Source organism: Chaetodon auriga, chromosome 10, assembly GCF_051107435.1.
Source record: "Chaetodon auriga isolate fChaAug3 chromosome 10, fChaAug3.hap1, whole genome shotgun sequence".
NCBI lineage: Eukaryota > Metazoa > Chordata > Actinopteri > Chaetodontiformes > Chaetodontidae > Chaetodon > Chaetodon auriga.
Window position 1 is genome coordinate 26,641,325 of NC_135083.1, and position 27,474 is coordinate 26,668,798.

Here is a 27,474-nt window from a genome sequence, read left to right on the forward strand (position 1 = left end):
TTTCATTTAAAAATGGATTGACATTCTTGTTTTCTTGTCAGCCTATTATGATTTTGTTCTGTTTAATCCACTACAGTGGACATGCTGTAAAATCTTAACTAAAAATATTTTTACAAAACCCTCAATTGTGAGTTGTTGTTTCAGCTCCAAAGAGGCAGGAAATCACAAAAAAAAAAAAGAAAAAAAAAAAAGAAATTGAAAGATACTTTTTTCCTTGGTTCTCAAGAGGATTTTAAGGATTCGGCTTTACTATTGGCTCTGACATGTCCGAAATACCACCTTAAGGTGGCAGTAGTGCAGTAATGGACGCTAACTTCCATAAAACCACGAAGAAGAAGAAGAAGAAGAAGAAGAAGAAGAAGAAGAAGAAGAAGAAGAAGAAGAAACAAAACAAAACAACAACAGTAACAACGAGAAGAAGAAGAACCCGAGATCTAGACCAGCCACACTCCTGTCTCTCTGCGGGTCTGTCCAAACAGCAGGTGAGCTCGTACTGATAGGCCCTGCCACATATCACTGAATTAGCTCTGATTTGTTTTGCAGAACTAACGCGAACTAAATTCCGCCTAAGCTCGAATAACTGACGTTATAGCTAAGCGACATTAGAAAGCTGCTCAACTAACGAGCACTGGCTAAAATGTGTAACGTTAGCTTGGCAGCGGTTTTAACGTTAGGAGACGTTAAATGAGAACATGATTATCACATTCACTGATAATGTAAACTAATGTTAGTTGCAGCCCTTATTTAAAGTAAGTGAACCTACTGTAGAGCAGTGCACTCAGTAGACTGCAGATCTTTGCCAGGTGTGTTTGGGGCATACAGGAGGGGGACAGAGAGTGCAGGGCAGGCTGGGTGTGCAGCGTTATGCCAGGTGGAGATAACAATGCTACTTTCATCATCATACTTCACATCACACTGATGTAAATATTCTTTAAATCTAACCCTGCCATATTCACTGATTTGCACAGTTTTCCATAGTTTCCACAATAGTGTGTGTGTGTGTGTGTGTGTGTGTGTGTGTGTGTGTGTGTGCGCGCGCGCGCGCGCTCATACGTGTACATGCAGCTGCAGGATGGACATATCCAGCAGGCTAGCGGTGTGGCAGCAGCTGGCTGAGAGCTGTGGTCTCAGCACAGTCCAGCAGGGCCTGCAGCAGGTCTGGAGGCTGCTGGTGCTCTGTGTGATCTGCAGACTCTGCTTCAGACTGGGTGAGCTGTGCTGACTGCATATTAACAGATAGGAGCCTTCACAGGACTGTTCATCTTAGCTACGATGTTGATATTGACTGTACTGTAGTTGGAAGTAAATTTGGATGTTGCCTGACACTGATATACTGAGATAATGTTCCTTGATTTCAATGTTATTCCCATCTAAGATTGTATTGTGTTGCTTTTGCAACCTTATCACATAAGATAGCAATGACATTGATTTTGCAAACTAGTTTGTTGGTTTTCCTTGTCATAGACATTTATTACACCTTGTTAGAATCAACACAAATTCAACCAAGAGGCCACTGGACTTATTATCCAAGTGTTTTTGTGCTTGTCTTCCTCAGGAGGGGTGTCCACTGTGAAACATGTAGCATCAGTGTTTGCTGGGATGTACGGCCTCTTCTTGTTCTTTGAGTTGCACATGCTGTGGGTGCTGTCACTCGGTGCACTCTGTTACCTCGTTCTGCTCCTCAGCCGACATTCCAGCAGCAGGGGCATCTTCCTCTCGGTTGTCATCCTCATCTACCTCCTCATTGGGTGAGAAGACACTTCAAAAATCACATAGTGTTCTAGAAACGGAAATTTATTATCACAGCTTTCAAAACAAAACAATCAAAGTCACTTGTACTGAGGGAGGATGCCTCTTGTTCCTCCGACAAATGGTGGCAACATGACCCTGTGCAGCAGCTATGTCATGTTGTAAACTCTCATACACTATTTTCAGTTTGTGAGTGCTCTGTTCAGTTTTTGTTTGGCTATTGGTGCAGAGTAAAGACCATTTTTGTTCATCTAAAGTTAACAAAAATTAGATTTAAATATGGAGCTAGCTGTGTCCCATGGACAGCAGAAACTTTATGGCCCCAAAAGTCATGAGGCTCAATGCCCAGCCGTACCGACAAACCATCCGTGTAATAAAAGTAGTAGTTAAGTAGTAATGTTGTAATATTCTTTGTGCTGGAATGGTACTATGCCATTGGATGTTGAATGATTATACTGGCAATGTCTACTCTTCCTTATATAGTTTTACAATTTCCTCTGTATCTTTGTACAAATTCCCCATTGATTTATTTCTTAAGTAATTCTGCAAACCTTGTAGTTTATGGTATAGAATTCAAGTCTTGTTATATTATTTTCTACGTCTTCATTTCAGAGAGTTGCATTTAATTGACATGGTGACCTGGCATAAAATAAGAGGTAAATATTTCATTATTTCGTCTGAGAATACCGTCATGGAAGTTTTGTTTATTTATTTATTGATTGTCTACAATACTGCAGTGTTCCCACAGCTATTACTTTATGTTAGGCATAAAGCCTCTGCGGCACTTGGTGAAAAAAGAAAAAAACATGTGTTTTGACAGGTTATTTTCATGATCTTTTTCAATTAACAGATTTTTTTAACATTACACATTGTAAGAATGTTTTCAACAAGCAGTGTGATCGCACTGTAATAAGGACAAAATTATGTCTACTCAAAAAAGTCAGTCCCTTGTTCCAGTGCCTAATATGAGTCAAGCTCCAAAACCTCCTGCAATTCACATAATGCAACTAAGTAGCTTCAGAAAGTTCCCTCCAGAGCCACAGAAGACGTTAGGACAGTTTTTGTAGACCAGGTAGAATCATTTTTCGAGGCAGGTTTTCACCTTCATTGTATTCATGAAACATGTTGCGATATAATCAGAAAGAAAGATCAGTATGGAAGTGGTTCAGGATCAAGCTGCCGTGCTCTGTGCTGTTCCAACTCAGAAAACAAGGGATTCTGCTTTATACCGTTTGTCAAGCCATGATGCTAGTTGATCTCCACTGTGTTGTGTGTGTGCATGTGTGTGTGGTTGTGTGTTTGTGTGTGTCAGGCTCTCAGATGGTGGTGGCCATGAAGGCCATCTCCCTGGCATTTGACCTGGACAGAGGAACAGTGGGCACCCTGCCCTCCCCAGTGGAGTTTGCCGGTTATGTTCTCTTTGTGGGCACTGTTGTCTTTGGCCCTTGGATCAGCTTCTCCAGTTATAAGAATGCAATTGAAGGCAGAAAACTGGTGGGTAATTGATGTTTCATGCTTCCTCTGTGTGCATGCTATGCTTCATGTGTAGTGCTGTGGAAGTAATGAGGTATTGTTCCTCAGAGCTGGTTGTGGCTGCATAGTTCCTCCCTCAGCCTCATGAAGAGTCAGATCTGTCTCCTGGTCTCCACCTGTATTGCCCCTTACCTCTTCACTTTGTTCATCCCCATCCATGGAAACACAGTCACACAGAAGTAAGACACATTTTCATTCAAATCTTTGTTCCTCTCTACTTAGTTAACTAAAGCTTTTACAATATGCTGGTTTGAGAACATACTGCCTGTCTTTCTTTCCCTGCTTCCAAGGTACATTTGAGAAAGGTAAAGCTTGTTTTCAGGGTGAGAATGAAGAGCTTTTTCCCCACAGGCTGTCATAAGTCGACTGCAGAGTGTTTAACATAAGACATGCACAGGAGAAATTTATTATTGGATCATGTCTTTAAGAAAATGCTGTTCTGCTCCCATTATCACTATAGTCATACTGCTAGAAAGCATGTCACATCTCTCCAAACACCAGTTCAACAGGACTGTCCTTTTTACCAGTGGTGTGATCAGGGGCTCAGGCCTGGGTGTGTGCCAGATTTTTTTGGAAAGAACCCGGCTGTTCTGGCTGGAACACTACTGCCTTATTTTCAAGTAATTTTCCTACATTGTATGACTACTGCAACACAAAAATAAAAAAAACACACACAAATTAAATCACATTTTATTTAAAATGTTATTTAATCATTAAGAGCTCCAGTTCTCAAATCTATGGCACCAGTGTTCAATTGGTACTTTACTACTTTTTCTGTTTTTACATTATGTGACTTCTGAAATGTTTGATACTTTGTGTTGTACAGATAAAATAAACCGGCAGCCTGATAAGATTCAATTGAATTAAAACACTTTTTTATTTGTAGAACCATTTTGGAAATATCAGTGGTTTTGACAGTCTCACTTTTCTTCAAAATGTGTCACCAGCTCCACAAGTATTGCACATCCTTTAACACGTCCTGTATGCCTACATGGTCATGTATTACCAGAAACACTGTTCACAGCTTAGCCACCTTCTCTTGCAAAAATCTCAGAATGCAACCGCAGCAGATATGTTGTTATGGTTTGTGCTATGTTAGTCAATGAACCAGTGGTTCCAGTGAACCACTGGTATAGAACAGTGATTCTCAACTGGTGGGACCCGTTTTCAGTGGGTTGCAGGCCTTTGCCTGGGAAAAATAATGTTAAGTAATAAATCCTGTGTTTTTATTTTGAAGTGGATTTTTTATGCAGGGGAGTGCCTTCTTTTTCCCTCAATTTGGGTCGCGGCTTGTCATTAAGGGGTGATGGTGGGTTCCGAAGCCAGACCAGTTGAGTACCACTGGTTTAATTAATGCACCTGGCAAGTTGCAAAAATGTTGATAATGTATGTATCAGTAAAATGTTCACTGACAAAGTATTTCATTTGTTTTCCTCCAAAATAGACAATCGTGCAATCATTTTTATGTTTATGTTTAGGCAATGGCTAGCAAAGTCCTGTGGTTAAGGTTAGGGGAAGATCTTGGTCTGTTTTCATACAGGAGGAGTAAGCAGTGACTCGATCTTTCCGTAAGGGTTAGGGTTAACCAAAGTGCTTTTGTTGCCTAAATGTAATCGCAGACAGGAGTCTGGATGTGAACTCTGGATTCTGGTGTCACGATCCTTTTTATTGTACTTTTACTCAAGTACTGTATTTTAGAGTATTAATAGTCTCCTTTTTATGCAACTTATGCACTATAATTCTACTCCACGACATCTGAGAACCAATTATTGTACTTTTTACTGCGCTACACTTGACTGACAACTTTAATTGCTCATGTAATGGTAATGTAATAGTATCATAGCATAATAAGTATGTTTACTTTTGATACTCTGAATCAAATTTTGCTGATAATACTTAAATTCTTCAGTGAGATTTTGAATGCAGGACTCTTAGTTACTACTCCAGTATTTTCATAGTGTGGTATAAGTACTTTTAATTCAGTAAAGGGTCTGAATACTTCTTCCTCCAGCATTTGTATGTCCACCACCCACCACCCAATCCCCAGAAACCTGATGCTGACGACGCTGAGGAGTGTGATGTTATAGTAACCCACTATCGGGTATTTGACAAAAACATTCTCAACTCAAGGACCACTCACTAGCTTTTTCTGGAGCTTTCAACTGCATCTCATGGCCTTCATCAATGGATGGAGTGTCCTCAATTGTAATTGAGATGTTTGAAGTGTCATCATGTGAACTGAGTATGGAACTTAAAGGACCATACTAATGGTGTAGTGTTCTCAACCTACCCACATTACTGGCTGTCATTTCTCAATTTATGCAAGTTGAGTTGTGATTTTTAAATTTGTTTTTCCTACACTAATGTATTCACATGTCTGCACTGGTTTACATCACATTTACTTGAGTTTGAATAGTATTAAAATCACAAAGTGATCTGTTAATTTTACCTGGTGGTGCATTCAGATGCTGAGGAAGGTCTGATGACAGAACTTTGCTATTCAGCAGCAACATAGCATTACATTCATGTTAGTGTTAGTTTGATGTTAGTCAACTCAACAGCGAGTACAAATAATTCTCAGATATGAATGTTGTAAAACCTTTAATGGCTGACAAAGATGATTAGTGAAAGACATTATGTGTCTTTGACTTGTATGTGGTGTGTTGCACAGGTGGTTGCATGCATATGAGAATGCAGTGTCCTTCCACTTCAGTAACTACTTCGTGGGTCACCTCAGTGAAGGTACCAGCATGCTGGCTGGAGCAGGCTTTACTGAAGAAAAAGACAACGTCAGATGGTAAGTTTAACTGAGGCTGAGCTGCTATGAGTTTGAGGATAGTGGAGATATATCCTGCAATGTGATGTAGTAATGTATGTAATAATTAATTTTATGTATGAAGCAATTTAGCAAATATTTCAGAGTTCTTTATCACAACTTAAAAGGTCTGGTCATGTATCATAATTAGCCAAGTTGGAGGAGGGTCTCAGGTCAGAGAACTAACATATCAGAACTAAAGTCTGGAGCCTATTCCGCACACTGAAGGGTCTGACTGTCCTTTGGAAGAACAGTCTGCTCTGCCCCTTCCTTAATAGGGTGTCAGTGTTATGTGTTGAGTCCATTTTTTTATTGATTTAGACCCCAAGGTACTTGTGTCAGTCCACCCTCTCTGCTTCCTCTCCTTGGATGATAACTGGGACAGGGTGCCTATTGGTTCTCTGGTAGTCCACCACCAGCTCTTTGGTCTTGCTGATATTGTCTTTCATATGATTGCTGTTGCAACATATTATGAAGTTATCTATTGGTCCTCTGTACTTCTCCTTGTTGTCTTTGCTGATGCATCCAACAAGTTTTCGTGTCAGAAAATGGAACTGGAGTTTAAATGGAAGTCTGTGGTGCAAAGAGTGAAGAGGAAAAGAGCCAATACAATTCCCTGAGGTGCGCCAGCATTGCTCATAACAACCTCAGAGACTCCTGAGGCCAGTCAGGTAGTCCATGATCCTCATTAAATCATTAAATCCTCATTTAGAATTTGATGCCAGCAAAAAAGTTGGGACAAGATCATGTTTACCACTCTGTCGCCTCACCTCTGCTTTTAACAACTTGAACTGAGTAGACCAATTGCTGTAATTCTGAAAATGGAATGTTTTCCCATTCTGGCTTGATGTGCAATTTCAGCTGCTCAACAGTTTGGGGTCTCCTTTGTTGTATTTTTTACATTTCATAATGCGGCAAACATTTTCAATGGGCGATAAGTTGGGACTGCAGGCAGGCCAGTTTAGAACAAGGACTCTTTCACTACGGAGCTGTGCTGCTGTAATACGTGCAGAATGTGGTTTGACATTGTCTCACTGCAATAAGCAAGGCCTTCCCTGAAAAAGGCGTTGTCATCTTGGCAGCATGGGTTGCTCCACGATCTATATTTATCATTGAAAGTGTTCCTAAGGCCATACAGTAATATCCACCACGGAATCATATTTTGGGGGTACACCCATAACGAGCCGCCTATTAATGACAATGCTAACAACAACAGTTAATATTGATGATTCTGAATGTGTCGGGGCAACCGGCAAGGAGACTGAACATTTTGTTAATTTATTTCAACACAGTATAACATCACACAAATCTTGTTGTTTAAAACACAGAAATAGATAACTTCCAGCTTCATAAAAATAAATACTTGCAGACTTCTAAGAACAATGTATGATGGATACTTAAAAATTATCTTGCCACAAACTGGCTCCTCTGCCGCTTCACACCTCCTCTGTTCCCTGCCTGAACCCACCTTGTCTCTTTCTCAGTTCATTGAGAGGCTGCCGAGCTCACATCCATTGCATGCTGCCCTATCTCTGTTTCTGGTGCTTATTCTGGCACAGTTCCTGGCCAATATTCCCCCACCCAGGGCTTGAAAACTTCCCACTCTCTGCAGTCTAAATGTTCTGTACTTACAGTGTAAATACAAACATTCCCCCCAGTTAGCTGCACAGCTAACTGAGCTAGCTAGCAGCTACAGTTAGCATTGCAGCCATCCCCCTGACACAGTACTGTTCCTGCTCCAATGACAAGATGAAGCTCCTGATTGGAGTGTTCACAAGACATGGCTGTGTTTAGTTTTTCTGGGGTCGGGGGCAGCCCCACAGTTTTCATATTGCTTGAACTTTGTTAGGAGAGAGAGCATGATTGAAATCCCCACTCATTATTGGTAGGGCACTGGGATGTTGTGTTTGAAGTCCTGTGATGATTGTGTGGATGGCGTCACTCGTGTTTGATGCCACAGCAGATGGTGAAGTGTAAAGAATGACACCAATGGCACGTGAGGTACTTCAGTGGTAAGGTGGTATGGTTTTGATCCTACCGCCATCAGTTCAATATCAGGAGTTCAAATCCCTTCCTTTGCAGTCACATGTCCAGACCACTTGGAGTAAACAATGACAGCAAGACCTCCTCCTCTCTTCTTAACGTACTAGCACAAAGCTGGCTTGCTACTGCAGCAAAGTAATTTCCCAAATTGGGATCAATAGAGAAGCAGTCTAAAGTCTAGTGGGTGGTCTGATGTATTCCCATTCAACCACATCTTTGTGAAACAGAGTAACCCACACTCCCTGCAGGTACACTGGTCGTTCTACACGGCGGTTAGATCATTTGCCCTGTCGATGAGTAACTCCCTGTTATTCGTTGAAAGAGAAGCTTTAATAGTATTTAACAGTGTCTCCTTATCTCATTTGGTATATATGCCAAAGGAACTCCAGCTCCCCGCCGGTAGTCAATAGCACATCATAGGTGTAAGCGACCAGTCTCCAGGTAACTTGTACGCAAGAAAGTCTTCCTAAAACCTCACATACCCACCACTAGTTACACCAGAACTAAAAAATTGCGGTAGCCCAAACAGGCTTATCTAAAGTGCTTGAGATTCAGAAACGTGTGAAGTCGACAGAAGTTCAGAAACAAGGAACAGTAATAGCTTCTGCAACAGGTTGCCTGCCGTTTGGCACCCAGAAGGAAAACGCCATCCCATTTCTTGAAATGAGTGAATCCCTAATACCATATTCCCCAGTATTATGTATCTGTGTGTTTACTGTGCAGGGATTTAAGTGTGGTGAAACCTCTCAGTGTGGAAATGCCTCGCTCCATGGTCCTGGTGGTGACATCCTGGAATATCCCCATGTCCCGATGGCTGAAAACCTGTAAGTCCCAGCCCCCACTCTGTCTGATAAAGACATAAGCATTACTAAACACTGCTGACTGAACAACAAGCCCCACAGTCTTTTTAGCCTGCTAGATTCTGGTTACTGGTCCATCCGACAATTCCTACATATATTTGAATTTCTCCTGATCTTTCCTACTACTGCCATTTTCAGACCAAATTTTTCACATATATGCAACATCTACCTTTCAAATAGTAAGGACATAATGGTAATGGTAATGATGTCGCTTCTCAGCAAAAAATATTGTGGACCTCCTCAAGCCTGGTTTGTCCTTGGGAGCAATTTCCAAACACCTGAAGGCACCTTGTTCATCTGTACAAACAATAGTACACAGGTATAAACAACAAACAATAATTGAACAGCTTGGCCATGATCATTGTTATGTGTGGAGAAAAAAGGGGGAAGGCTTGCAAGCCGAACAGCACCATCAGATCCGTGAAGCATGAGGGTAGCAGCATCATGTTGGAGGGCTGCTTTGCTGCAGGAGGAATTGATGCACTTCACAAAATAGACGGCATCATGAGAGGAGAAAATTATGTGGATATACTGAAGCAGCATCTCAAGATATCAGCCAGGAAGTTAAAGCTTGGTCACAAATGCGTCTTCCAAATTGACAGTGTTTTTAGAGTGGCCACTACAAAGCCTTGGCCTCAATCCAATGTAAATTTGTGGGTTGAACTTGGAATTCGTAGTGATAGTGATAATAATAAAAATTATAGGACTAATAATAATAATTGTAGCAGCAGGCATTGAGCAGGAACATGGAGGCAGTCGGTCGCTTGTAATCACAGATCCAGACTTCAGCTCTGGAGCCAAAAATATGTCCAGAAAGCAGCAGGAGAAGAGAAGAGAAGAGAAAGCATGAAACTACAGGAGAGAGAAGATGTGGAGTTTGTAACATGCATTAAAACTGCAGTAGGTAAGATGGAGAAGAGAGCAGACTTAACCTGAAGATTTGAACCATCACAAGTTTCACGTCACTCTCCCTCCCTCTCCGCTGCACTCACTCCCTGCCTCCATGCCCCTCCTCCCTGCGGCATCTGCGTGGCTGGCGTGACAACCAGTAACGTTAGCCTTAGCGTCGGAAACAAGCTAACTCTGCCCAGCTGCTACATCACAATCGCTAACATACTGTATGCGCTGCGGAGTGTTACTGTAACAATAACCATAATAGCTTTATGGTTATTTGTTGTCTTAGCCGTATATGCTGTTGTTGGCAGCAGCGGTATGGGCAGTTTCACCTTTGCGGGTGGCTGTTGCTCCGCCATTGCTTTCACTAGCCTCCTGACGCCACTCACAGAGCTGTTTGACTGAGCGGCAGCCGGCAGCATGAGCGGAGGGAGTGGGTGATTCACAGCGTGTGTGAGTAGTGACTGACAGATGTCAGACACTCCCTCAGACATTCCACTGGCTCTGATTGGTTGTTTTGTGTCGGGCGCGGTGGATTCTTGCAAATGGCAGTAGGAGCAGTAGGTGGCACCAATGGAGCTGTTATTTTTTTCACAGATTACACGTGTCATGTACTGCTGTCTGGGCATAGGGACAGTTTTGGCAAATGTGACAAAAAAATTACTTTTCAACAAGTTACCTACTGCAGCTTCAATGAGATAAGAATGCATACAGATCAACATTTTCTCTCACTTTTCCAGTGTTTGCTGCAAAGTTTGATGTTTCTATTTCCTGCTGCTACAATTAGCAAACTCCTTGAATTCTGTGTTGTGTTGGTTCTTTAATCTAACAATAACACATTATTGTTAGATTATTTATTGTTGTGAAAGAAGCTACTTTTCAACCGTCTCTATTCTACTTTTGTCATCCACGCTTATCCTAAAAGAACTTCAAACTACTGACATTACTTCTCCTCTACCTACCTCCTCAACTGACGAGTTAAAGCCGCATCACCGTGAAGTGGTATAAGGTGCGGTTGTATTGGAGTAGTTTTACGATTACAGTTTTTGAGTATATGAGCACAGTACTGCACCCGATATCGATATTGGTATAGGTGCATTCCTAGATGCAGAACCACTGGTATTTACACAATTTGGCTGGTATTTTGTGGTTTCAATGAGTATCAACTCATTTGGTACACTAAAAGACTGACCATTTTTATTTACAAGTTTTAATTAAAGCTCCGTTAAAAACTGTATGTATTTTCATTATGTTGTATGTTTACTGTGTTCTGTTTTCCATGTTCCTCAGATGTCTTTAAAAATGCCATGAAACTGGGGACTTTTCCTGCCATTCTGGTGACATATACAGCCAGCGCCTTACTGCATGTCAGTAAGATGATGCACATTTTAATCCAGAGCTCTTTAGAGTGTTGGTGACCATTTTATTATACAGTATACTACAATCATGTTACAGGCAGTTATTCTTTTGTTGCGAGTCCATCTTTAGTCACTTCAATATGGGAACACATGATAAGTTATCTCCTGCCACCCATTTGTGCTGTGGCTTTAACAGTTTACTGATAGAATATTGGAGTTTAACACACAGGTTTCTGTACTTTTACTTTACTTTGTGGAAAACACTATAATATTTGAATGAAGATGCTGATGTTGTAATGACAATTGCATGTGAAAATGAATTTGGTTAGTGTTGCATATTGGCAGTATGCACATTTGTAAGATGCTCAATGAGTGCCAATCACTGCTTGAAATTAGTGTGCTGGTTATTTTCTCCAGGGTCTGAGTTTTCACCTGGGAGCTGTCCTGCTGTCTTTGGGCTTCATCACATATGTTGAACATGGTATGAATAACTTTTCAGCTTGAACTTTAAAAAGTTAAACCATTGACAGGGAATAATATTCTCTTTCACAATTTACAATACAAGATACAGAAATTAGACTTTTAATTTATTTAAGTGGACTGATCCTAGTCTGCTCTAAAGCAGGTGACTCTATGCCCCTAGCATTTGTGGTGCATACTCATTAACTGTTGAACTACTGTGATAGTGTTAATAAAAGCAAGCCAGTTTGTCTTCACACCCAATGAGCAACGTTGTTGATTTTATTTCTCATCCTCAGTTCTGAGAAAGAAGCTTGCATCCATCTTCAGTGCCTGTATCCTGTCAAGGCCTTGTACCTCTGACTGCAGCCATCAGCACAAGAAGGTACAACTTCAGCTCTACTCAGCTGATACAGCAAAGTCCAGTCGGCTGTGGAAAGCAATGAAAAGCAATCAGAACACACAGACATACATTAAGATGTCGTTGGCAGCCTGTATAAAATTCTTTGCATCTGTTTGTAATGCAGTTATGGGGGGCATGAAAGAAACGCCATCATATTCATATATACTGTTTTCAGACAGAAGTTTACAGTTGACATGCTGCTGTAGGGGAAATTTGATGTGGAATTTTACTGTATGTCTTCATATTTATATCAATTCAAAGTTACAGAAAACATAAAATGAAAGCTAATAACAGAATTTGTCTGGTCTAGATACGGATGACAGAACTGTTTCTGGTAGATGCAAAAAACCAGAGACAGCAGAAACATAGCCACATGGTGCAAGCTGGCAATGCACAAATATCACATAGAGTGTAAATGTAGCAGAAGTATCTCACAGACATAAACTCTGTGTTTGAGTCAGATAAGCCCTTAATGAGCAGAACACTACAGAGCTACTTCTGCCCCACAACAAATCAGACGTAAGGTTTGTATCAATACACAGAGGACTATGTGATTATGTGGGACATATACCAACTCAACCTCAGCAACGTCATGAATGACCAACTATATTTCACTCTGTGTGTGTGTGTGTGTGTGTGTGTGTGTGTGTGTGTGTGTGCGTGTGTGTGTGTGTGTGTGCGTGTGTGTGCATGTGTGTTGCTAGGATGTTAAAAGAGAGAGAGAGAGAGAGACAGAGAGAGAGAGAGAGAGGGAGGGATGAGTTTATTTAACTGCCAATGAGCAGTTTAAGTTTACACTTGCCAACAAAGTTACAGCAGTCACAGTGAAATGTGTATAGTGCTTTTAAAAAATGTTCAGCCCCTTGGACCTTTCAAGTTAGTTTTATTTATATACAGTGGCATGCAAAAGTTTCAGCACAGTCATAATTCTTCTAACTGTGAAAATTAAGTGAGTAGAATATTGATTGATCTCCAGAAGTCATAAAGTTAAAGATGAAACATCCTCTTCAATATTTTAACTGACTGACTGAAAATACTTACAGACTGAAAAACTTAAACTTTTTGGCTGCAATGAGCAAAGTTATGCTTGGAGAAAAAAGTGCAGAATTTCATGAAAAGAACACCTCTCCAACTCTTAAGCATGGGGGTGGAGCAGGCCTTGAGCTTGTGTTGCATGTGGTGGCATGGGCAACATTTCAGGAGTAGAGGGAAGAATGGATTCAATTAAATACCAGCAAAATCTGAAAGTAAACATCACACTGTCTGTAAAAATAGTGAATGTGATAAGAATTAATAAGAATTAATCAACAACAGATTAATGATCCTAAACACACCTCAAAACCAACAGTGAACTACCCCAAGAGGCGTCAGCTGAAGGTTTTTGCCATGGCCCTCACAGTCCCCCAACCTAAACATCATTGAAAACCTGTTGACCTCAAAGAGCAGTGCATGTAAGACAGCACAAGAATCTCAGAGGAGTAGAAGCCTTTTGTAGAAGAATGAGCGAAATCACCCAAACAAGAATTAAATGACTCTTAGCTGGCTACAAAACGTTTTTAAAAGCTGTGATAGTTTGCAAAGGCAGTGTTACTTAAGATTGGCCAAGCAGAGTGCCCAAACCTTTGCTTCAGGCTGTTTTTTGAAACTGTAAAAGATGGGAAAACACACAAAACTACAAACCAAATATTGCTTAAAATATTGAAGAAATGTGTTATCTTTTACTTTGGGAAATTAGGTTATGTTTTACCTCCTTCAGCTGTTCACAGTGACAGAAATTGTGTGGCCAAACATTTTCATGTCAAATCATAACAGGTAAGCAACACAAAGCAAGTTCCAAATACAAATGCAACTGAATTGTAGTAGGGTTGTCCAAATTGGCCAAATATTATGTTTGAATATTCCTGCTTAAAAAAACACATAGGTTGCGCATTATGTCCATCAAAGGGAAAACCAGTACAATGTGTGACAAAACTACTTGTATGGATATATTTATTTACAGAACATGTCTTTTAAAAGACTTACATACCGACACACTCATTACAAAATAAACAAAAAATGTCTTTTGTTCTGTACCGTAAAACTTAATTTCTCTCTGCCCTGTGGTTGGTGGGGATGCTGTCTCTCGGGGTTAGTCAGCATTGGTAACTGATTCCAAATTGGTATGTTATTCCATAGCCTAATTTTTATATAAGTTCATACTGGATTGAATGACCAATTTCATAATATTTTTCCATCATTGCTGGGCAAGAGTTTCCTGCAAAGAGAATTAAATATCCAGACTTCTGTCCCAATTTAGCCTGGTTATATTTACAACAACAAACAATAAAACCCTGCTGGACTATTAGGCTAGGCTAATTGAAGTTTAATGGTATTGAACAGGCATTCAGTGCTGGCGGGCACAGGCTTCACTGCTTGTGCTTTCTGCAGCTGCCACATTCACATGTTTCATTTCCTCCTATATCACCACCTGCACCTCAAGCTTTTGTTCCTCTTTGGAATGAACAAGGCGATGGAAGTGTGGATCCAGATAACTAGCTTTGTTCAGCAGCATAAATGTGCCCTTTTCCTTTCAAGTACCTTTGCCTTTATCTCTGTCAGTGCTGGTGGTTCAGGTTGTATGGCATTTGCTTGTGCAGTTGACAGAGAAGGTTTTTAAAAGAAGTACAGCCAAATGCATAATGCGTTAATATTAGGACAGATTTGCATTTGTCTAGTAAAATTCACACAAGTAGGCCTAAGTAAACAACAAAAACAGGGCCACCATTCTACCAATTTTTAAAGACTCACTCTCAGCACTAAGCCCAAAAGGCAAGGCATTTACACTGAGCTGACCTTTTCCAAGAAGGACCATTCGCTCGTGGTCACCATTGCTGACAGTTTTTTTTTCTCGGAGATGACAGCTGGCACAGCTGCTTGCCGCTCCGATGCCCCACAGATCACTTTGTATGTACCATCCATTTTCCATCATGTTAGACAGTCATTAATCAGTGTCTCCATTTTCAGTCTCAAGAATGTTTGCTTCTCTATCCTTGTTGGCACGCTATCAGCGCAGTGATAGTGTGCCAAGTGGCCATTGAGTTTGAAGGTGGGCCTTAAGAAGCTTCTGTCAGACTAATTCACATAAGTTGAGTTGATTGGAGGTGTACCTGTGGATGAATTTTAAGTCATAATATCATTTTATAGAACTTTCAAAGCTGTTTAAAGGCCCAGTCAACTTAGTGTATGTAAAATTGTGACCCACCGGAATTGTGATATTTTGAATTAGAAGTGGAATAATTGGTCAGTAAAAAATATTTCATTCGCAAAGTAGATGCCCTGACTGACTTTCTGAAACTATAGTTTGTCAACATGAAATCTGTGGAGAGGTTACAAAAAAGTTTAATGATTTAAATCTAAGTGTATGTAATCTTCTGACTTCAAATGTATCATTATTGACATCCACATGAGTATTGAAATCATCTAGAATAATTACTTCATCTGTTTTAAGGACTAAACTTGATAAAAACTCAGAATTCAGTTAAGGATTCAGAATATGGACCAGGAGTGTGCTACACTATCACAAATAGAATTGGCTGGCATGTTCTTTGGGTTGGGTGTGAAAGACTAAAAACAAGGACTTTGAATGAGGTAGAATTGAGTTTGGTATGATTAATAAGCTACTTGGGTTCATTAATGGGCTTGAGTTGAAGATGGCTGCAACTCCCCCTTCTCGGCCAATGCCTGGAGGAATGTGAGCATTAAAATGACTTTGAGGGAGTGAGTTCATTTAGACTAAAGATAAGATAAAATAAATCAATATGATAATCTGATATTAAGTAATTAGATCTGATGTTTTAAGAGTCCACATTTAATTCTCCTATCTTGTTGTTCTATAGGTTGTTGGCATATGACGTTGCATCACTCTTTTGTTGTGGGGCGAACAGCAGATGGAGGGCCGGAAGTGATTTTCTGCATAGAAAGCACACACACTCAAAATGCCTATGTTTTGTTTGGTTTGCGGTTGCTCAGTTTAATCATGCCAAAAGTTGAGTACCAAAAGTTGTTGTTCATAAGAGTAAAAAATAAAAGAAATTGACCGAAAAATGCTGGAGAAAATGGCTCATTAACCGTCTGTGGTCAGGAGGACCGTGTCAGATAATGGTGGAAATAATGTAATAGGAGCTATTGTTTTAAATCTGTGGTTGTAGATTTAAAATAATAGTTATGTGCAACTTGTTAAATTGGCGTTAACATTTTCACACAAGATAGGTGAACGTATCCTGCCTTGTTTCTTGACAATCTATGTCTTTACTGGCATTTTAGCAGACCTTTGTGAGTGGTTTGGAATTTCTCGCGGAACTAATAAAGGAATATTGAATTGAGTTAACCTAGCAAACAACCATAACATTCAGCACCAACAATAAAAGTTACTCACCCAAGCAAAAACAAAACAACAGTCATCCTGGACCACTGAGGTCATGGACCCAACCGCTAACAAGAGAGATGTATGCCTCCATACTTTTGCATGTTTTCATTTTGTCCTGAGAGAAGACGGACATCTGAATGACCAAGTAGTTGGTTATATCCACTGCTTCAATAGCAGGCAAATCCTTCAGTTCAGTTGCAAAATTACAAAAAAAATACAAAAGACCATATACTGTATGATATGTATACCACAACAGCCAGTGGTTGGTGACATGTGGCTATGAATGTCATCACCTGTGAGATTTGTCATATTTTATTGTTTTATAGTTTTTAACCCTGGGTCCTTATACATGTTTTGTTGTCTAAATGAGTAATGGGTAGAAAAGGTTTTGGAATTGTGGAACATCTCAGCCATGATACTGGCTGCAAATAAAATAGAACTGCTGTTTTTAACTGTTGGATATTTGTTACAAGTCAGATGCTTTGCACATCATTTTAGATAAGTGTCCTGGAGCTTTAAAGAGTAAATTAACACCAGGTTGAAAGATGTGTGTGCTGACCTCTTTGGTTGAAAGTTTCAGCCCTTTTTCCCTTCTGTCAGAAATGTGTTTTGTTGTACCTGCAGCCACAGGCAGTAATAATGTCACAGGGTCCAGGAGTAAACATCTACATTCACTGCAGCAAGGTGAGATATTAAACCACAGGGAGTCAGTAAAGACAAGATTTTCAGGATGTATTAAGGGTTAAAAAGATTGAGAGGCATAATGAAAATGTTCTTGCAGCTGTTTCACGGTTTATTCTTTTTCCTTTGTTCTGTAGGATTGTTGGGTGATGTTGGTGAACCTTATATTCAGCTTCCTGGTCATCTTCCACCTCACCTACCTGGGCTCCATGTTTGATCCTGGAGTTGAACAGGAAGTGGAAGAGGTAAGGGGACCCTGAGGACTGAGCCCAAGGAAAAAGGAATATTTACATGCCACATATTAATGTCAACAAGATATAGTGTAGGATACTGATGTACATTGGGTGGGATTGCCACTCTACAAAGCCATTCTACAAAGGGTGGGATTGTGCCCTCAGAGTTGCTGAAAGGCCTTTAACATGAAACATCTGTGCAGGAAGTGTTGAGTTTAACTGATGGAAGCTGAACAGTGATCCAAAATGAAAGTGGCTACAAAAACATTAAATGAAACAGTACTAGAGATGAGAAGTTAGAGCACCATACACCACAGTGATCAGGCCTGCACAGACTGACACATGAGACTGAGAGAGTGTCTTTTGGCTTACAATTCTTATCCATATGGGTGTTTTTTTCCGGGGGGGCCTTCTGTTTGCAGGGTTACGCTGCCATCCACACCATCCAGAGGTGGTCTGAACTGAACTGGGCCAGCCACTGGGTTGTCTTTGCCTGCTGGGTCTTCTATCGTTTAATTCAGTGACGCAATTCGAGCAGATGGAAAGGCCAGCTGACACCAAATACTTCATGATGCAGTGGGTTTGTGTCAGTGAATATCAGAACAGGTGGATAACTGCATCTGTGCTGATGCGGTTTTCACAGATGGACAGAAGGTGCTTTGGATGTGAAGATGGAGTTGATAAACAAACCTCCTCAGACCTGTTTGGGATTGAGAAAGAGCGATGGTTAGATGGAGAGAACATAGCACATACCTCCACCTTTTTTGTTTGTTTGTTTTTTTTTACTGCTGCTATCTCTTTTGTGTATTTTTTTTCTATTAAATCTTTCTGTAAATGCAAACAAGCTCCTGGTTTGTGATTATCTGCTGCCAGACTGACTCCGGTGTATGGAGGCTGGAGGGTTCAGGCAAATCTTTTTTTTTGTTTGTTTGTTTGTCTGTTATCATGGATGTATTGTGAGAACTAGATACTGGTCACTTGACTGAAAATTGTTCACCTAGCATAAGCCAAAAAAGTTTTATAGCATCTAAGTTTACTTAATAATGTGCAGCCCACTGCACATACACTTTAGTGATTCGTCCCACCCGCCTGGTGTCATTACAGGTAGCAGGGACACCCTCAAGTTTATCATCATTTTAGATCTTAGTGTAAGATTTCTAATACAATTACTATTACCAAGAGGGACACTGTGAACCTCAGTGTGCCAGGTCCTAAGATGAGTTCTACCAGTGCTTTCTAAGCTGTTGGTGTATCCTGTATATGTAATGTACCTCTCATTACTCCACTGTGGCCAACCACAATGTTGACTTACAGCAATGTCTTGTACCAATACACATAGAGCTGGATAATTTGACACTCCTGAGCTCTCTGATATGCAAGATTTTGTCTTTTTAAGTATTGACTTCCTCCGAGTCAAGCCTGACTCCAGCATTCTAACTACTATAGGAGGCCTCCACTAAGCAAGGTGACATCTGTTGACTTGTAGAGCTGCTGCTGTGTTGGTGAAGAAAGTACATACAAAAATGAAAAAAAAAAAAAAATCTTTTCAAAAGAACTTAAGGAAACTCCTTAGTCAACAAAAGAAAACACAGTAAGGCTGCTGGGCGGGCTAGCAGCTAGATCTGTACCTGAGCTGAACCAGCTTCCCTAAGGAGCTTCTATGTATTGCTTTTAAACAGTAGATTCCTCCTATAGACAAAACAAACTTGGCTCTTAATCGATGAGACAGCCAAATAACATTTCTGTGTAAAAACTATTTCTATATACAAATATATTCTTTACACTATACTGTAAGCACTATTTTATTAGCACATGCAACAAACATTTGGTTGAATTGAACATAACCAATAACTTTGAATTTAAAATGACAATGTGAATGTTGACAGTATGCACACTGAAATGATCAGAAATATCTTTTGTTAGTAGATTATCATGCTATACCCAGATTCTAACATTAGATTCAGAGGCCTGACCGACACAACTGTAATAGTAATAAAATTACAGAATATGCTTGGTCAGTGTGCACCCTACTCTTATAGGGTGCAGGTTAGAACAGTGACCAGTCCAGTCAGAGATTATTGTCCAACAGTTGAATATTGAAGCTGAGATTGTGTAGATGTACAGTGCTTAAGTCTTTATATCAGGATTCTGATGTCAGGTCACAGTCCCATAGATGCTTTTCACACCACCATTATGGAGTAATTCATGGAATGAGAGGTGAATGGATAGAGAGAGAGAAATAGATGCATTAATGGATGGATGATAGAAGAAGGTGGACAGATGAAAAAAAGATAGTGCTTATTCTTCAATACTTCCATTCATCTATCATTCTAGTAAAGGTCTTACCAGCTTTTTCAACTGCATACTGCAGACTGTAAGATGATGTATGACATCTCACTGTGAAGACCAAAATAGCTTGTGGAGCTGTGGTAACTTCTGAGGGCACATTTCACCTTACACATAGTCATTTGGCTTACTGTTTACATAAGAATAGTGAGTAGTAGTGCGTTAACTAACCTATATGGTTGTATTTTTTTTTAATCAATTGCTCTTACAGAAGGTGAACTAGCCTTGTGCAGGATGGACTTGGATCCCCCTCCTATCCTCTTGCCTGTACCTAGTCAATCATTAATGTCTCTAATCAGACAGGGATTGTTCAGATCAACACGGAAATGACAGGACAAAGGCTGTGGAAACTTCCCAACACCACAACCCCTCATCTTCTGATCCAGGAGATTTACAAGGTTTGTCTGGTGTTGTCTCATTCAGGTAACAATTAATCAAAAGCAGGCTGACTGTGATAAAGTTGCTCCTGTTTGTCTGTTGTGTGATAGGTAGACAGCATCGAGTAATATTAGATATAGAATGGGAAGAGGAGCCAACTGTAGCTGGATTGGACCTGAGATCCCTCTGTCATCACAAATCTTCAGGGGTAAGTAAAGTTCCTTGCTTACTCAATACTTGTGTTAATATGGAGCGATAACAAACAATCTCAATTCCAGCACTGCTTGGCTTTGGTTTAAGCATTTAGTGTTTTTTTCCTGTCAGAACATTACTACACCAAGTGTGACTAGGGCTAAGTAATAATGGCTGAATAATATGCCACCATTCTGGAATGTTTTGATTATATACTGTATGTTATGCAGTTTGACGTGTTTCTTTCATTCTATGGCTTTAATAACTACCACTAAAGTTTGCAGAGTATGGTCTTTACCTGCTCTATATGGAAAGTATCCTGAGACAACTTCTGTTGTGATTATAAAATATAAATAAAACTGACTTGAAATTAAATTGATGTAGAAATAAAATCTTTGCTTGTATGAATATCATTTAGCATTTTTAACAAATTATTTTTCGATACCTGCAATTGAGATATGGTATGCTATAGTCTCCCTAGAATAAAAACAACATATGATGTAGATCCTTTTGTTCAGTTTCTCCTCAATATGTGTGATTCTATAAATGTGGAAAAATCAGAGAGAACTGGAAAACCATTCTGAACAGAACTAAATAAAGTAAAGCAGAAATGGGAGAAAGAATTGGATACTTTATGTCTCAATGTCTCATAGTAGCTTGAAATATTTGACATACGCCCCAGCCCTCAGTGTGTTTTTCGATGAGACTGTGTAACTGTGTGTTTTGTTAGCCATTAAAGATGAGCTCTGGCTCTTTCTCATCCCGGCTGGCCTGGCTGTCATTTTATTGGGGGTGTTTCTGGAGGAGGTGGGCTTCTTCGTGCGCCACGTTTCCTCATCCAGACGAAAACAGCTGTACCTGTGGATATTAGGAATGTACCCGGTAACATCAACCTCCTCATTTGCACACTTAGCTCCTCCTCTGGTAGCTGGACTGAACGAGATCAGTGACCACCACAAATCTAAAGTTTCTTTGGTCCAAGATCTGCTTGCATTGTGTCTCAATCTTTGACTGTTCGCTTTATCGTAGGTATTTGCAGTGACCTCCCTCATAGCACTGTATGTGCCACGCTCTTCCTCACTGTGTAATTTCATCGCTTCACTGTGAGTTAACAAGTCGTGACATAAATTTACGACCTAAATGAAAGGCAATAATCAGTTCTGTTATTGACTGTTCTTTCACATTGGTGTGTATGTCTGTGCAGGTATCACTCCATCACATTGCTGAAATTCATGGGACTGATCACAGACTTCTTTGGAGGGAAAGGTCGTATGCTGGCTGTTTTGTCTGGACAGCAGGTATCTCCAGATCCCTTTCCCTGTTGCTGCTGCTGCTGTTTTCCAATGGTGGCCATTAACAGGTATGCAGTAGACACAAATCTGCATTGAATGCAGGAGTTTTGAATAGATTTCAGTAGAACCAATGATTGTTTTTGGAGCTAAAATCTAGAGGCCAACACAGATACTTCACGTTAAGAATTGTGATGGTGGCAGTTTGTTTCACTTAACTGTGGTAGCACTTGTTAGTATCAATGTGTAGCATAGTTATCTATTGCCTGCACCTTTACCTGCAGTTTGCAAACATTGGCAATATCACAACGAAATGCATGCACATATGTGCACTGTTCCAAAAAATTAAGGGAACACTCAATAATCATACTTGGGATCATGATGAATGAATTATTCAAGCTGAAAATCTTTACTGACGTACATTGTATAATTTGAAAAATGATGTAACAACGGTCAATGGAAACCGAAATCATCGAGGTCACATCACAGGCTGATCCAACATGCATAAATTTCATCACGGCAATTCATACTGTGACTCGGTAGCGAGTCCAATAACATCTGGGCATGCTCCTGATGAGTCAACGGATGGTGTCTTGGGGGATCTCCTGAGGACACCACAATGCCCCCCTCATGGAATCTGACAGTTTGGTTAGAAACGTGCACACCAGTAGTCTGCTGGAGGTCATTTTGTAGGACTCTGGAAGTACTCCTCCTGTTCCTCCTCGCACAAAGGAGCAGAAACCAGTCCTGCTGCTGGGTTGATGCCCTTCTATGGCCCTGGCCTGCTCTCCTTGTATATCTCCTACATGCTCTTGAGACTGTGCTGGGGGCAAACCTTCTTGCCACCACACGTATGGATGTGCCATCCTGGAGGAGCTGGACAATCTGTGCAACCTGACTGGGCTGCAGGTACCGTCTCATGCTACCAGTAGTGACAAGGACACTAACAGATCTCAAAAGTAGAGAGGAATCAGTCAGGAAGGATAAGGACAGAGCAATTGTCTGTGGCCACTACATGCAAAACCATTCCCTTTTTGGGGGTTGTATTGCTTTTGCCTCTCCATTGAACCTGTTGTCACTTTCATTTGCACCAAGGCTGGTGTCACTGAGTCACAATCACTTGTGCTTCCTAAATGGACAGATTGATATCCCTGAAGGTTAACTGACTTGGCGCTATGCTGTGATGATTGAGTGTTCCTTTCATTTTTTTTAGCAGTGTATGTTCAGCAGTGTGTTCTGATTGTATTGATATAGAGTCCTCTTAGTTGCATGATTGCATAATATGCAGTTTGTGGGTTATGTGACTTGACATGCTGCTAACATGTCAAAGCTTCGTCCCTTCTCTTGTGTGTAGCAACAGCCGTTGCTGGATGATGGCTGCTGTGCTACAGCTCTCTGTTGTCCGCAGCATCTTGTTCTTTGTCACTCTGGTCCTGTGGACGGATGAACAATACAACTATGGTAATGTAAGTCTTCTCAAACGTGTTAGTCAAAGGTCCACATCTGATTTATCCAGTGTAATGTTAATCTGTGGACTTAGCAGCAACAACACGCTACACTCTCTCCACACTTAACATCACCATGTTAATGATGTCAACGATAGGGACATCAGCCACATTAAGACCACATTCATCTGGGGACAGGATCACTGTGAATGATATCCAGTTACACTGAATATTCAGTGTCACAAAGAATAGAAATAGAAACGTTACACTTCATTACATTTTGTAGCCTATTCATAGCTCCTGGTATGGCAGAGGTTCTCCATTACATTAATCCAAAGGCCACAGTTTTTTTTAAGGAGGCACTGTTGGGGCAGGACTTTCACATACAAAAAAAAAATCACATTTCTTTAGGTTTAATTAACCTTTTATTAGAATTTTTTTTAGATAGTTCTTGTTTAATATTTTCACTTTCTTACAAAATTAATGTTATTTATGAGGCGATATCAGTCTGAACAGACTCAATATTGATAACTAGATATTCAGCTAGGAAACGCTCTCAGACCTCCGCTACGCATGCAAACAAACAATCCAGCAAAAATAAACCCATGTTGATTAATAATCAATTGATTAATATTCTGCTGGCTGGATGTGACCCACATGTCATAATATGACCAGGATCTGGATTGACTTGCTGTTCTGGACTGAGGTTCGCAACAGGTGAGAAGCCATGATTTTAACACGCACGCATGCACACACACCTGCACACACAAATTTTCAGTATTTTCATACTTTGTTATCACAAGACATTGTTCATTGTTTTTCAGTGCTTTACCATGTGAAAATGTTTGATTTTTTTCCCCCAAAACTGAGTCTATATTTTAAAACATTGTCAAAAAAGTATGATTTACCAAATGTTTACATTGAAAGTGTGAAAGTAACTTGTTTAAAGCCATGTGTAGCTATGATTGCATCCTGCAGCTTCTCATTCACAATATCTTTTTGACCTTAATTGATTACATTAGAAGTCTTTGGAGTTGTTCAGATGGAAACAAATGCAACATTCCGCAAACAAGACTAAAGGCCTCAATATACTTCGAATGATCATCTAATGCATCTCAAATCCCCTTTCCAAATTGGCCTTTTTTTTTTTTTTTTTTTACTTTTCAAAACAATTTAATGCTCACTTTATGCAGTGATTGACCAGGTGTGTTGATGTCTGAAAGTATGCAGGGGTTTAACTTGAATTCAAGTTCTTTTTTTGATTCTTCACACGTCTACTTTAGTCACTTGTGAACAACAGAGTGCCACACTGTCAATGTCTTTAAGAAGAGAGTGTCTGAAAGTGTGTGCTGTTATCTCTATTTGTACGAGAGGCAGTGGGATGGAGCAGGAGGACAGTATGCTAGCAGGCTTTTCACTTCACCTTCCAGTGTGGACATTCAGAACAGGTAGAAACATTTTGACTGCAGACTTGGTCAGATGGTTCATTTAAGGAAAACTGAGACTTGAAAGATTATAGCCCTGCTCACAGCCTGCTGAAGCTGCAATGTTCACTCCCTTAAAACAAACAAAACTTGAAATGATCTGCTTTGAGTGGATTGATTGTATGCTCTTGGGCAGGACCTGCACCGACAACTTTAGAAATAAAATCAGTGACAACCGCCTTCTTTTTCTCCAGGTGGACTCAGTCAACCCAAACCTGTATGTGAACGCTATCATATGTGTGTCAACCTTCGTGTCTTTCTACGGTCACCTCCTGTTTTACAAAGCCACTAAGAGTGCATTACATGGCTATGGACTAAGAGCCAAGTTCATCTGCATCATTGTGGTGTTGGTGTTGTGTGGCCTGCAGAGTGGCATCTTAGAGACCATAGGTGCTCTGGAGGTTATCCCCTGCACACCACCTTTCTCTGTCCTGACCAGATCTCAATGTAAGTCACAGCACATCTAGCCTCTTCCAATCTCAGTCTCAAATTGTGTTTACCATTACCACGCTAGTTAAGGAGATCAACTAGCAGGTCTAGTGTAACTTGCTTAGATGCTTTCTCTGATATTCAATTGGTCTCATGCCAGTTTTCGTAAAACAAAAGCTAGCCTGAAACACTAGAAAATGGTTATTATCATTATTGTTGTTAATTCCATTCAGTCACATGTGAGGCTGATGAGCGTTGATATAGGTTGCATACTTTAAATTTTTCCTTAAACATTTTGCCTAATAAATTATCACAGTCTGGGTTATTAAATAATGAATTAAAATTCAGAATATCAATAACTACAGATGCAAATTATGAATACATATTAGAAATGTATTCTGCCAATTGAAATGGTTCCTGTGCCTCTGAACACTGCTCTGAAAACCCACTGCTCTGTGATGACTGTATGCCTTTATTAGTATTAACACAATGCACGTACAGACAAAATGTATCAAAAGTCTCTACAGCTGTTAAAGCCAACTGACACCTGATCCAGTTGCTTCATGTGATGTCTAAAAACAGATTTCCTCTCTTCTCTCCTTGCATGGTTTCCTTGCATCTCCTCATGCATCCTTAGTGGGAGGGAGTAAGATGCAAGGAAAAGATGCTAGTGAGGGAAACATGGATGCAGTTTAAGAGACTTGGCGATGAGATGTGGCTGGCAGCCTTAGGTGGACCTTGAGTTTAGATTATTTTGGCACACACTTACAGCACAAAGCAGGAAATGTTTTAGTGATCCAAAACTTATCAACCGCTGTCACAATGATGTTACCCCCTTTGAATTAAAGAGCAGAGGCATACCATGGAAATGGTGGAAAACCCATCCAACATACTGGTGCTATCAAAATATCTGGGTTTTCCTGCACTTGCATTCAGGCAGATGATGGATGTTGTCCCATTAACTCCCATTAAGCTAAGAGGGCTGCCCAGTTTTACCCACTTCCTTAAATCTGCAGGTTGCAAAATTGATGTCACAGGGACCCTCATGAAACGCTTCAAAATATAATTTTAGCATCATTTTCTGATCTTTACTCTGCAAAGGCACTCTTGGAAATATAGGAAATCACTGACTTAAGTAGAGGAGTGTACAAAAAAGGAAATCAAGTACTAAAATTGTAATTTTTAAAAGATGACTGGTTCCTTTAGTCACCTATAAAATAGAAGAAAAATAACAAAAATCTAATAAAATGCTTTTTATGAATGAAAACTGAATTGCCAGTTTTAACAGACAAGTTGAAAAGAAGGCAAGGATACATATGGCTGTTTCCTTTGTAATTAACTGTTTGTAATTAACTGAACGGTGTGTCCATTGCATTGCCAGGATATAAAAAAGGCTTTCTTATGACATGTAATCATATAGATGAACTGGTGATACCCTTCAAATCTGTGTCTTCTTTTCTCTGTCCACCGTCAGTGATCTACCACTACTGTGTGATAGTGGAGATGTTCTGCGTTGGCCTGTATGCCCGCCACACTTTCCGTAAGGTGGAACTGAGTGTGGAGGAGGATGTGGAGGGGCCTGTCGGTGTCTGGCAGATGGAAAAAGCTGTTCAAACAGACGATGGTCAGATGTCTGGCCGGCTGTCAGAGGAAGCTTGGCCCAGCCGCTGCCTCGCCACCATTTCCAATCCCAGTTACAACAGTAACAACGAGGACAGCCTGTGCAGAATAGAACACGCACCTCTGGACGGTTTTCCTTTCCCTCAGGCCAGAAGTCAGCTGTCACGCAGGCCAGAGCCAATGGAGCCCAGTTCTGCAGAGGAACCTGGTGTAGATCTCAACCACATTACTGTCAGGGCTGATATTAACTATCAGGACTCTAAGGATGTCACTGTGGTTTGACCAGGTATTGAAGACCCTTAACAAAGATTAAATACAGTGTAAGTTATTCAGGCTATAAACTTAACCTCCACAAGAGCAAACTTCTTCCAATCAACTCTCTGGCCAGAAATATACCCCCATCTTTTTTCCCTTTCAAATATGCTACAGACGGATTTAAATATTTGGGGGAGCATATTACGAATTCAATTAATCAACTTTTCTCCAAAAATTTCTCTCCTCTCCTTGGGAGGTGTAAATTAGACTTTGACAGATGGTCCAGTCTCTCACTATCCCTAGTATGCCGTATAAGTTTAGCTTAAATGGTTGTTTTACCCAACTCTTTTCACATATCCCTGTCCTTATTAATAAGTCTTTTTTTAGTTCGCTCAACCAATTAATAAATTCCTTCCTCTGGGGCAATAAAAATCCACACATGAGAAGATCAGTCCTACAGCTCCCAAAGACTCTCGGTGGCCTAGCATTGCCCAATTTCTTACACTATTACTGGTCCTGTAATGTTCAGAAACTCTTATATTGGATTACTAACACAGTAGATGAAGAGCGCCCTGCATGGGTGGATATGGAATTAGCATCCTC

At 40.3% G+C, this 27,474-nt stretch overlaps 2 protein-coding genes across 3 annotated transcripts; both read left to right on the plus strand.

Moving 5' to 3' along the window:
• Positions 1–317: 317 nt before the first annotated feature.
• LOC143326725 (protein-serine O-palmitoleoyltransferase porcupine-like) lies at positions 318–18,293 on the plus strand. The gene is made up of 13 exons (XM_076740550.1): positions 318–482; positions 1,066–1,208; positions 1,556–1,748; positions 2,362–2,405; positions 3,062–3,243; positions 3,331–3,461; positions 5,954–6,079; positions 8,864–8,964; positions 11,185–11,261; positions 11,670–11,733; positions 12,011–12,096; positions 17,338–17,445; positions 17,856–18,293. The coding sequence occupies exons 2-13, from the start codon at positions 1,073–1,075 to the stop codon at positions 17,955–17,957; spliced, it is 1,350 nt and encodes a 449-aa protein (XP_076596665.1). The 5' UTR covers positions 318–482; positions 1,066–1,072; the 3' UTR covers positions 17,958–18,293.
• A 1,749-nt stretch (positions 18,294–20,042) lies between these two features.
• LOC143326727 (organic solute transporter subunit alpha) lies at positions 20,043–27,445 on the plus strand. 2 transcript variants are annotated; one of them, XM_076740551.1, is made up of 8 exons: positions 20,043–20,177; positions 20,268–20,365; positions 21,080–21,231; positions 21,379–21,452; positions 21,554–21,709; positions 22,993–23,104; positions 24,762–25,014; positions 26,471–27,445. In XM_076740551.1, exons 2-8 carry the CDS (start codon positions 20,299–20,301, stop codon positions 26,896–26,898), a joined length of 1,242 nt encoding a protein of 413 aa, XP_076596666.1. In that variant the 5' UTR covers positions 20,043–20,177; positions 20,268–20,298; the 3' UTR covers positions 26,899–27,445. The 2 variants fall into 2 exon arrangements, with proteins under 2 accessions (XP_076596666.1, XP_076596667.1); XM_076740552.1 differs by having other exon boundaries at positions 20,114–20,177; positions 21,154–21,231.
• The last annotated feature ends 29 nt before the right edge of the window (positions 27,446–27,474 follow it).